Raw genomic sequence first — 12414 nt, 5'->3', positions numbered from 1 at the left:
GTACCTCGCTTGTGTGGGTAGACCTAGTGCCAGTGAAAGGAAATGCCCCAAAACACATCAAAATTATCAAATACAAAACTACTTTTTTTTTCATAATTTCCCCCAAATCTCTAGATTAAAAAAAAAAAAAAATAATACCTCACTTGTGTGGGTAAGCGTATTATCCGCAGCTGGGAAGGACCCAAAACACAACATGGACACGTCACTTTTTTCCATAGACATCGGAACCCCCACCCTTTTTTAAAAATTTATTTTGGGTAGCTGTTTATTTTGGGCCCTAGATGAGCAAGGCAGTGAGGGGAAACATAGCAAATCTGCACACTTGTGTTAACTAGACACCTTGGGGAATTCAGGGTTTGTGATCTGCAAGGCTTTCACTAGTTAATTTTACCCAGAAGCCTTGGCAAACCTAAAAGTTGGACAAACAAATTTTTCTCACATTTATGTGACATAGGAAATTTGTAGCACCTGCACACTGCAGAACTAACACTCTCAGTTCCCACTCTGTGTTTGTATTGGAAGTCATGTGGGAACTGAGAGCAGGTGGGCATTTCTGCAGGTTTCAGACGTTTTCCTCACAGGAATGTGAGGAAAATGTTTTTTTAATTAAGGTTTGCAGTGCTTTTTGGGTGCGGCTTGGGGGAGGGAGGACTTTAAAAAAACAAAAAACAAAAAAAACGGTGGGATCCACAGAGGAAACGCCACCCTGGACCACCCCAGTTGTCCACTTTTCAGAAATGTGCAGGGATGTAAATGTCCCTTCTGAGTCTATCCATAACTCAAGCACAAATACATATTGGTTGGTTTTGGTACTACAGTATTAATTAGGTCAGTGTGTCTATGCTAATAACCGTATCTTTATATATTGGACCTATCACTTGCCGTTAGAGAGTGGTAAAGCCAAGGTACAAAGCACTTTACGGACCATTCACAAGCCTTTCATGGTTGCCAAAAACCCATTAGTACTACCCACAAAGGACTAACACTCGCGTCAACAAACCACAGCCATTCAACGGCCCATTACATTCATACTGTAGCAGGACTATTGCTCATCCTCTGTCCTCAGTGAAAGTGGGTCAGAGAATATTTGGCCTATTGGCCTCCTGCATCTTGCTGGTCGACTACTCCAAATTGCGCATGCAGACTCCACAGTGGGATTGCCTGTCTCAAGGACATAGCATCCAGGATCGTGTTGCATTACATTTTTTGAAGAAGACTTCAAAAAAATCAACAGTGGTGGCTGCTCGATCTGAGTTGGACCACTGTCTTATCCCACCCGGAGCTGGCAGTGATGAGACACATTGCTGCTGTGTTGGAAGGTCATTTGGAAGAGATGGAGATCAGAAGACTCGTCTTTGCCAAAGATCCAACTCCACATCTGCTTGGTGTTGTGACTTTCTCTTGGTGGTGAAAGCCTTCGTACCGTTCATCAAAAGAGCCTTGTTCAGGCCTTCAGACAAGACCACCGCCATGTGGCACTACAACAAGCAGGGTGGAGTTAGGTCCTGAATCTTGCGCTAAGAGGCCCTCATCTCTGAAACGGAACGCTGTCAGGGCATCTCCATTGGAACCACCTGGTGGGATCTTTAATTGTAGGGTGGATAAACTTTACTAGTGATGCTTAGCGGTCCACAAATGGTATTTAGTCCCCAAAATAGGATGCTTTCCAGCAGTGGGGTGAACCATGGCTCGATCTGTCACTGCTGAATACACAATCAACACTGCACATGCTTGAGTTTTCAAGAATGATCCCTCTATCTCATTTTGCCTAGAGTGGAGCTTGGAACTCCTATATGCTTTCCTGCCTCTGCCTAGAGTTCTGAAGGTTATCAGGAATGACTAGTATTAGTGGCTCTGGATTGGGTGTGGAGTGTGGTACCTGGAACTTCCAGGCATGTGCACCTATCCTCTGAGCAGGCTGCCACTTCGGGAGGATCTTCTGTCAAAACAGCAAGGCAGTTTCTTTTGTTTATTATTTTAATTTATTTTTTGAACCAGGTCTGCTGAACCCACATCGCTGTGTGGAGATGAGCGATGGCAGTTAACTGCATTTACCTACTTCCTGAAGTTGTGGAGATCCTTCTGATAGCACTCGTCCACTAAATCAGTTTATGGCAGGTGCAGGTATAGGTTTTTTTGCCTAGTGTGGTTCTCACGCGTTGTACACTTTTGATATTTGTGTTGCAATTTGCCCAACAAGATTTTGTTGTGAACAGTGTTAAAGGCTATTTATCAGCCCTTATGGCCTTGTGTTTACCGGACCATTCATCCTTGTTTTAGTCATGTGTTGTGATGCATTTTCTGGAACGTTTGATCCATGGGTTTCTTCTTAAGCCCCTTGTGATGCTTTGAGGGATCATTTGATTATCACATTTAATTTGCACCCCATTTGTGCCAATGTCCAGCTGTCCTAGAAGTCTTCTAACACTCAAGACAGTCTTTATTGTTGCAATAACATCTCTTCGTCTCATGAGGTGAGCTACAAGGTCTGTCTGTGCAGCAACTATTACGCCTTGATAAACTGTTATTGGGGATTAGGATAGTATTTCTGCTGAAGGTTCTGTTGATTTATGTTGGACGATCTATTATTCTTCCAGCATTCTTTGCTTACCCCTTGAAAGACTAGGTTAAACTCCATTGTTTGGACCACAAAAGCCACTTGAGTTTTCACACCGATTGTGTCAAGGGATATCTGGTGGATGATCAACTGTTTCTTGGGTGCTCCATGATGTAGTTAAGACAGTGCAGAAAAGGACCATCTAGAGATCTATAGTCCTCTGTTTTAAGAACGTCTATGCTTTGGCCAAAAACATCCCCTGAAGGAGTACTGAGGGCTCATTCAACTAGAGCCAAGCATGTTACCACTGCGCTGGTGTGCAGGCTGTTAGTTTTGAACTTCTTTCAGGCTGCTACATGGATGGTTGTGCATTCAGAGCAGTAATCTCTTGGTAACCAGTTCCAATAGGTGGTGTGTTTTACTGGTTCCATCCTTCAGGACTTTTTGTTGAGCCATTCTACAGATTTACCACCTTGTGAAGTACTGCGTCTGTATCCGTTCACAAGGTAAGAAATCTGTGGTTCGAAGTATCCATCACAAGTTGCTTACCTTCAATGACTCTTCATAGTGGACATTCTTAACTCACTGAAGATTTCTCACTACCTTCACACCTCCCCATTGAAATGGTCTCATCTAAAAAGATCCCAATCTAGAAATCTGCGCACTTCATCTGATCAGCTTTTAACCTCTGCGTCTGGTGTAGAGAAAGATACTGATGTCAATGCGCAGGGGTTGCGATCATATGTGTCTCTGGCCTCCCTTTCGGGGCAGAATGAAGCTGTCTGATGCAGAGGCACATGACTCCGCCTGCTTGTGCATGGAAGAAGTGCTCATAAAAATCTCCATGTTCAGTTTGGCACCCTGTGGGTATCTACAAGGTGAGGAATATTCTGTTAAATAGACCAAAGGTAAGTAACTTGTAGATAGTTGAAACCAACCCAAGCCCCCATCTTCCCCTAAATCACACAATGGTCAGTAGAAGACTAAGTGATTTCTACAGCTCAACTCATCATCCCACCTCCCAGTCATGTCCTCAGTCAAGTCTACCTCCAGCTTTTGGAAGAAGTAGGAGTAATTATGTCAGACGTAAAGGCACTCCTCGTGCTGGCACAGTAGAACTAGTGCCTCCACAGAGGCCAGGGAGTGTACTTCCTAATCTTAAAGACTGTTTGCCTTGAGTTGATCCCACTTTGTACAAACACTTTTTTACTGAATGTGCTCGCGTTTGGTCCAAGCAAATGCTCTAATAAAGATAACTAACCTGCTGAATTCTGACGTTTTTTTTTCAGTTGAACATGCAAGGTCTGGTACAGCTGCTCTATCCAACAGACATGAAATTACTCCGATCTTTTGTCCTTTAGCATGGCATGTAATGTCCATTCTGAGTAGAACAAGACAAACGGGAGCTCTCCATTTTTACTGAAAAGACATACGCCCTAGGCAAACCCGCATGCATCACACTAGGTGTGTTGCAATGTTTGGGTCCAACCCTCGCATCCTGGCATAGATGAGGATGAGTAGCACATTTCTTTCAGTTTTTTTTTGTTGTTGTGGTGAATTGGTTGCTAGGGCTCTGGCTCACTCTTGTCCACAAAGTATTTCCTTCTGCTTCGAGGGAAATATCAAGCCGGGCTGTCTGCAATGTCCAATCTTTCACAGGATGGAAGAGATGTTTTCTATGGTATGGTAGGCTATGGTGAGAACCTGGGCAATAGGCTAAGTGACTGTCATTTTCTCTGTCTGCTTCTGACGTTTGCCAACGGAGCTGTTTGTCAGAATTAGGTTTTTGGGGGAGGGAGGTGCTGTACTTACACACACGTACAGTATCTAGAACTGCGAACAGTATCCCTTGTGTTCAGACCCAATTAGAGTCTGTTGCAATAACCTGAATCGCTCAGGTGGAGATGGGCACCTGCGGTCTGTACTGGTCTGCTAATTGAACTGAGGAAGAGTAAGGCTTTGTTCAACTTTCCTTTCGAGATAAAGTAGCACCCACGTTCAATTCTGTCCCACACTCACTTTTGTTCCTTCCTCATGTAGCATCACCACTCGCCACTGCATCCCTGCTGGGAGCATGAGGGACATTTTTAAGTTGGTCAGATTCCTCAGCCATGTCAAATGTCACATTGAGTATTCTGTGTCTTCAGTGAGCAACACTGCATTCTATTTTTTGATGACTTCTACTTGCATTTTTAAAGTAACTCCACGCCGAGGTTTGTTGGATTACAAAATGAGCATTGATCAAGGCAATTGATCTTGCTGTTTTTATTTGTTATTTTTAAACAGGCATTGTCCGAGGTAATAGAGCTGTCTCAACTAAAAATGTAAGCCTGAACTGTGCTTTAGCAAAGATTGGTTATATTGCTTGCTCAGTCCCACTAATTACTGTTTTTCGTGCTGGAAACCTGCCATAGTTCAGATGTTTAACTAAACTGAATGAATACAATAGCAGAGAAAAGATCTCATCCAAAAGTGTAGGCATTTGCATGCTTCGGGGCTTTTAAAAGCTATAATCAGCACTTTTCTGCAGTGTCTTCCGTTAGACACAATCTCTTGCCTTAAAAGGCAGAGACACCTCATGCCATTAGTACGGGTCTCTGGAGTCTAATGCAGCTCCTTGCTTTAGCAGTATGCTGCAACTCATTCCGTTGCGGCAGGTACCTTGGATCAGACACCATTTTTGCTTTAGTAGGCAACAGGTCTTAAGCTGTTACTGGAGGTTCTTTGAGTAAAAGAAAAATGCGTGACGTAGCAGGGCCTTTATTCGTTACTAGTGAATCCTTAAATCGGATACAAATAATTTCTGTAGCAGGCGGCTGTAACTTCATCTGGAGGTTCAGTAGGCACCGTCACTGCCCTTGGGTTTCATTTTTTCTATTTTACATGTGCAGCCTTTCTAGGTTTTCAGTTAGTTTATGATCATGTAGGCACATGGCATAGTAGAACACATCTGTTTTGAACAGTGTAAGATATCAGAGGGTGTGGCGAGATTTCAGCTTCATTGAACTATATTATTAAAACATTCCTCTCGTGAGGAGTATGGGGCACCATAATAATGTCCACTTGACTTAAAAACAAAACGCCTGAATATTTAACTGCCATGAGCTTAAGCAGAGGGTTTAACAGAACTTTGCACATAACTGTGGGACAACAGTTGCCTGAGAATTAATGAATGAAGAGCAAGGATGGGAAAATGACCCATGACCTTGGGCGTGCACCAGACACAACACTAAAAGTATAGGTAAACTTCTCCCTAGCACATATTTTAAGTTGCACGGTCTGAATTGAATTGAAGTAGTGGAGAGGGTATTAGCCCAAAAAATGAAGGGGGACAGTGTCTGAGCTGTTCGTTGTTAGGTTTGGATATAGTGATAGTGTGGCAACACGAAGGCACTGAGGTCATCTGGAGAGGATGAGCCCTTTGTTTGCGGTTTCTTTTATTTGTTTTAGGCAGTGTCCATCCGTGCTTTACATGATGTTGCAGTCAGTCATTGAATGCATCAGTCTTTACATTCATGGTGATCAAACAATCATAAAACCTGCTTACATCATAATGGCAGTTAAATCATTGTATTCGGTAGACATGATAAATATCATACATAATGTTTTATTCAGTGCAGTACGTTAGGGATTGAACATGGGGGCAAAGATCCTTTTGATACATCTTTGCATTGTGTAAGCAGTGACATTTGCTCATGAGGACTTTGTAATCCTGGGTTTCATACTTGAAATGCAGTAGAAACCATAAAGAAAAGGATAGTGGTTTGCCAGGTAGTAAGAGTTCTTAAAAATAACCTGGGGTTGATTCGTCTATCTAAAGTCATTTCTCCGATAATATTGAAATCCATTATGATCCGGAGGGACAAAACCAACATGATGCACTACCTGAAAAAGCAAGACTTGTGGAATGCAGGATCTCCTCAGTGGGGCAAATGATTTTTCACACTAGATTCTAGGATAATAACCGTCTAGGAGTATATGCTAACTTGTTTTGTACATTGCTGCCCACAGCTAGATAGCGTTTTGCTATCAAAAGGTAGACTGAATAACCCTAGCGTGTAAGCCTCACAAAGAAATTCAGCAACCACTGCTATCAAGTGGAATGTCGCCATTAATGCGATTTGCAAAAGGGCCACTTACAGATCGAGATATATTTCAGCAGGGCATGTTTCTCTGTGCTGTGCAGTCCATTTGCTTCACTTTAATGCTCACTGGTATTTCGTTATTGTGCTTCTTTGCCAGTTTCCAGTTGGGGTGAGCTTGCAACTGTGTTGTAAAGTTTTTATGTATGTTTACGGTCTCATGAAGTAATGTGCATGTCTAGTTCTCGGTCGTGTGTACAGTTTTTAGTCATGCGCGATCTTCTGCATTAAGGGTCTTTGCTTTTCATTAATAACTGGGATCAATACTGTAACCTTCCTTTTTTTTTTTTTTTGCGAACATGGGCAGAAGAAAATAGAGTTTTATCCCCTGTCCAATACGGATTTCGGAAAGGCATTGGGACAGTGGAACAAAGCCTGAATCTAAGTATTATTATAGGAAAATATACAAGGATCAAAGGTCAATAAAAGCCAGGTGCAGATTGCCTTCTATCATCAGCATTTGACTGTGTACTACACGACAAGTTATGGGACATTTTAACCAGCTTGGGGGTAGAACCAGCTATCATCCAGTTTATACGAGACATGTATTCAGGGTGCAGAGCAAGAGTGAGGTACGGCCTAAAGGGGGAGAGTACTCTCCCTTTTGGCATATTTAGAGGTGTGCGCCAGGGCTGTGTTCTCGCCCCATTCCTATTCTCGATGTATATAAACAACTTAGAAAATGTGTTGGCTACTAACTGCAACGATCTACCCCAAATAGGCAATCGCACTGTCCCGGTCCTACTTTATGCAGATGATGCAGTTTTAATGGCCAGGACCCCGTTAGCCTTACAAAAATTATTAACAACTTGTATCACATTTATGTCACAATTGGGTCTTACTGTCAATCACTCAAAAACATTCATTATGAACTGTGGTGGGAAATGCGGCAAATCCTATAACATTACAACCGCGGAGGGGAGAGTAGAAACTGCGCGCACCTTTTCCTATCTGGGCTTAATGTTTGACAATCAGGGCTCTTGGGCCAATTGTAGGAAGACAAAAAAAGCCCAGCTTATAAAAACAACGATGGCTTTAAGGTTTTTTTCTAAAAGAATAGGGGGGATTACCCCGCCAAATATGATAAAAATTTACAAAGCAAAGTGCATCCCAGCAGCCAGGTACGGGTCCGGTATCTGGGGACACACCGATTGTAACCTGGTACAGACGGTTGAAAACGACTTTTTAAGATATTTACTGATGGTTCCAAAAGGTACATCATCATACATAATTCATTCAGAACTGGGATCCCCTTTTATTACCGACTTGATAAAGATTCAATCCTTACTGTTATGGCACAAAATCTGGACCTCAGAAGATACTGAACTAAATAAGGCCATTTTGACCGACTGTATGGAATCTATATACGCAACAAGGGTGCCTTGGCTAAAATACATTGACTTTTTTTTTTTTAAACATGGGCAAAAAAGCTTATTACACAAATCCAGCTCTCCTAGAAACAATCTCTAGGAAGGACCTGAGCGCTCTGGCATTAAAATATTTAGAAGATTTACGATGGGAGGCTGAATCAAAAAAGCCCACAGTCATTCACAATCAAATAATCTTGTCAACGGAGGCTATCCAGTCTTACCTGATGAACGTGACAAACCCCCGCCATCGTTTTGTGCTCACCAGACTGAAGCTGGACACATTCCATCGTTTAGTGACCTTCCCAACCATGAATGATTGGAGCACCACCTTGAAGGCCTGCCCTTGTGACGCAAAGGCACTACAAACCACAATCCACGTGGTTTTATTTTGCAAACTGTACGCCAAGCAAAGAAAGCGCCTAGTAGCCCCTCTCTTAAGGCTAATCAACCGCCCTCAGTGTCGTACTGCGTACGCTAGCCTCCAGGTTCTATCATCCATAGAGATCTGCGGAACCTTGGCCAATTTTCTATGCTCCGTACTAAGCACAAGAAAGCGCATGGGGGTAGTAACAGAACTTGAATTATTTTAGACCTTTTATTATTGTAAATCATTAAGATTTTAGCCTATTTATTGTATATTAAAATGTAAAATATCGTTACTTTTATGACTTGCTGAAAGTCGAATAAAGTCTTTCTACTACTACTGTAACCTTCCTCTCGGCGTACTTCCATAACTGACACCGCACTCTGAAAAATAGTTCTACATTAACCGCGCCAACCAAATTCATTTGTTATAATGTTCATTACCACCCGAAGGACTTTTTTTCTATTGCTGAAAGGGAATTTAATTCTTTTCAACCAGTGGCTCTGGAGTCCGTTTGATTCCATTTGGATTTAATTTTAAAACGTTTCTCAGTACCTTCATCATAAAATGAACTTAAAAGGATTTCTGTGTGTACTATGTCCTATGCTTAGGCTAGAGATATTCTGGCCGTGAGCGAAAACAGATACTCCTAAAGAACTACTATTACAGGTAACTTCGTTTTGAGGATTTTTTTTTGCAGAATTAATTTACGTTTTGGCGGTGACACGTAAAACTGACTTGCATGCGCTTGAATAGCTTCCTTTACTTTGTAGTTGATCATAGTTGTAATTGTGGAGGAGGCTGCCAAGAGCCCACCAGGGCGGCTGTCGAGGATACTTCTTTAGGAATTTAAATATTCACTGAATCTTTTCCCGCATTAGACCATACTGTCTTAACAATGTATTTTGGTTTTCGTTTCCTCTAGGTACGCAAAGAAAACCAGTGGTGTGAAGAAAAGTGAATCCTGGTCACTGGCACTGATAAACACTGAAACGATTGTTCCAACACTAGGTGCACTGCTCTGTTAATAATTGTTAATATTGGGCGTGGCAGCAAATCATTTGTTTTCCAGAAGGACATATTCCACTGCATGTGTAATTTTGAGTAAAAGATTAAACTCCAAGGCTGTGTTTTACCAATGTAATTGTATTTGTGACTTTTTACTTTGCTGTATTGGAACATCTATGATCCCTTTATAGAAAGAATAATGTGCTTTAAAACTTTTCACGCTGTAAAGCACTTTTAGTTTGTTTGCCCGAATTATTTGTAAGTATTTGCTTTTGCTTGTTTAGGGAACTGTTCTAAAATAAGCTACATGAAGCTTAGAGAACATCCTTATCTATGTGCAAGTGTTAGGCTGAACAAGTTGAATACAGGATAGATATACAGGTAGTGATGGGTTAAAAAGATCCTATAGCAGATTCTAATAACAATATGTTGGCAAACAACCTCGAGCAGTTTGCCTTCTTTGCGGTATCTGGGTTACCACAAGACCTAACGCCCTCTCCACGTTGGTAGGCATAAACAAACAGAATGTAAAGGCCCTCTTGCGCCTGAGTTTTGATGTTCAGCCTATTAAGGATGAGGCAAAGTAGGAAAAATGTTTGGTTTCTGTAACTTCGTTTAAAGAATTGTCTGTGTGATCATATCGTTTCCTGTTAGTCGGCATTATATTGTACATGCCTGTTAACCATATGTAACTGACAGCTTCTACAAAAACATTTTTGCCTTCCTCTGACGGGAATTTTGAAAGAGGCTTGTAATTCAAAAGTGGGTATTCCACTGGTTTTATTGGGGTTCTACATTTTGAATTGATTACCTTTTTGACTGGTTTCGTCTCACCAAACACTGGAAATTGAAATCTTAGACCAACGTTTTGTTATGAACTCTGACAAATACTGTACCCAGTGCCATAGCATGACAATGTCTTCTGGTACTGGGTGCTTTTTAAAAATTATATCCTTATGTATCTATCCGCATGAAACCCGTTTTAAAATACTAGCCTAATACAGAGGCCACGTCCTGTGCTCTGTCGAAGTAATTGACAGCATAACAAACTGCATTCAAAGTGACCCATGGCTTTTACTTTGACTTAATTTTTAGAAAGCAAATGCCCTGTTCCTTTAACACAGTAAAGGGCTTGTCACTTAGTTGATAAAATGTGCTGATGTACGCTTCATTTTCTAGCTTGTATTGCATTCCTTCTATAAAAATAAACTTATTTGAAAATCCACTCCTTACTATGTGCTTCACCGTCAATTTTTAATGGTGTATTGCTTGAACGTACAAAGCATGCTTGTAAAAAGCATGGAAGTAAAACTGTCCGGTCAACGCATGAAGTAACTCGAAAGCAGGTGTTTGAATACTTAATTCCGTGCTGCTGTTTGCAGGTTGCTTGTAATGTAGCTGTGTGGTCCACATTGCTTTCAATAAAGTGATGCTTTTTGTCCTTAGTGATTGGCTTTACAATACGTTCAGTAGCAATTATTGCGGCTGTGCATTTTCAAATACTAGATTTTCGCACCGAGGAAACTCTTGTTAAATGAAATGTTTCAGAATTGCTTCACGGAGAAACTCATTTGGAAAGCTTTTCTGCTTAGCCTGACTGCTAAGAAACTGATAAATGTAATTGAGCACCTCCCACCCCTTCTCTAGGTTGTGGTGCCTAGGTCGCCATGGTGAAAACTGCTCCTGTTCAGAAACAGTTTAGGGGCTTCTATACATGTCTGAGCAGACTGGTTAGGGTTGCTGTAAGTTTCTTGAAAAAATGTTATCATTTGGCATTTAATGATTTGAGGTGGCATTTGGCAACGACCCTAAATCTTACTGTAAATGTTGTACAGTTTGCTAGCTACTTGTTTTGTGAAACATTAAGATATTTGTTAGTTTTTAAGTCTCGCAGCATTGAGTAAAGTAACCAATATACATATATAAAGGGCTCCAATAGCATTCAGGTTTGCACTTTTAACATTTTTATTCTATTTTGCAATCCATTTTTAGGAACATTTTAAATTATGTAATCTGATAGACTTCTAGTTGCTTATTTCTTACCATAGAGTTTCCCCAGGTGCCTGTCCGGATCTAGAGATTTTTCTCGAGCAGTGTACCCTTGCGTGCGGTTGGGTGCAGTTGGTCGGCTCAGCGTCAGTCTGCCACACTGGATATGACAGCACCGGACCTATTTAGGCACCACCTGGCGGGCTGTCAGTTCTTTTCTTTCTGCGCTGGTTGGTCTGAAGATGAGCTACCCCTCAGTCACTTTGACTTTTGTTTTTTACTTTAATATTTGTTACATTTTTTTAAACTTTTTTTTGTCAAATATTTTGAGTGTTGGCACTCCTGGTGCTTCAAGGATGCCACACAAGGCCAGTATTAATCCCATGGACTGACACATGGACCTGGCTAAGGCCAGTGGTCTTAACACTTCCCCTAACACTGGTATGCTTTCTTCCCCTACCATTTCTATGGAAAAGGGAGTGTTCTACTCGGTGGTGGTGTGGACAGCAGCTGAGGACCTGGGCCTCGAGCTGCCTTTGTTGGCAGTCAGGACTAACCTCCTGACTGAGGTGCTTAAGCCTGGGGCTTCTATTTCTGAACCCCTTTTGCCCTTTAATGAAGCCCTCACTGATGTCTTGCTGGGAACCTTGTCCAAACCCTGCACAGGGGCTCTTGTCAACAGGACGATTGCATGCTGCCATAGACTAGCTCCAGATGGCCCAGTGTTCCGAACATAACACCGACCCCCTGAGAGCTTGGTTATCCAAGTCTCCACGTTCCCCAGGCACATTCCCTTCCACACCCTTGGATAGAGAATCCAAGAGGGTGGACCAGCTTGGGAAGAGGTTTTCTTCTTCCAGCCTGGCATTGGGGTCTCTGAAGACTGCATACCTTTTGGGCTGCTACACCCATACTTTATGGGACATGGTTGCACAGGTGCTGCCACAGGTCCTGGAGGAGGCCCGGGCCATTCTTCCCCGATGC

The 12414-nt window shown here is 42.0% G+C and overlaps 1 protein-coding gene across 1 annotated transcript in view; it reads left to right on the top strand.

Moving 5' to 3' along the window:
- The window catches only part of SKP1 (S-phase kinase associated protein 1), a 79606-nt gene extending 68940 nt beyond the window's left edge, over nt 1-10666 (top strand). Inside the window, exon 6 of the mRNA XM_069199211.1 lies at nt 9359-10666. Coding sequence (XP_069055312.1) covers nt 9359-9394 — 36 coding nt within the window. The 3' untranslated portion in view covers nt 9395-10666. The remainder of the gene's footprint in view (nt 1-9358) is intronic.
- The last annotated feature ends 1748 nt before the right edge of the window (nt 10667-12414 follow it).

The sequence above is a fragment of the Pleurodeles waltl genome, chromosome 7 (assembly GCF_031143425.1).
Source record: "Pleurodeles waltl isolate 20211129_DDA chromosome 7, aPleWal1.hap1.20221129, whole genome shotgun sequence".
Classification (NCBI taxonomy): Eukaryota; Metazoa; Chordata; class Amphibia; order Caudata; family Salamandridae; genus Pleurodeles; species Pleurodeles waltl.
The sequence above is the reverse complement of the archived record's forward strand: the minus strand, read 5'-3'. Positions and strand labels throughout refer to the sequence as shown.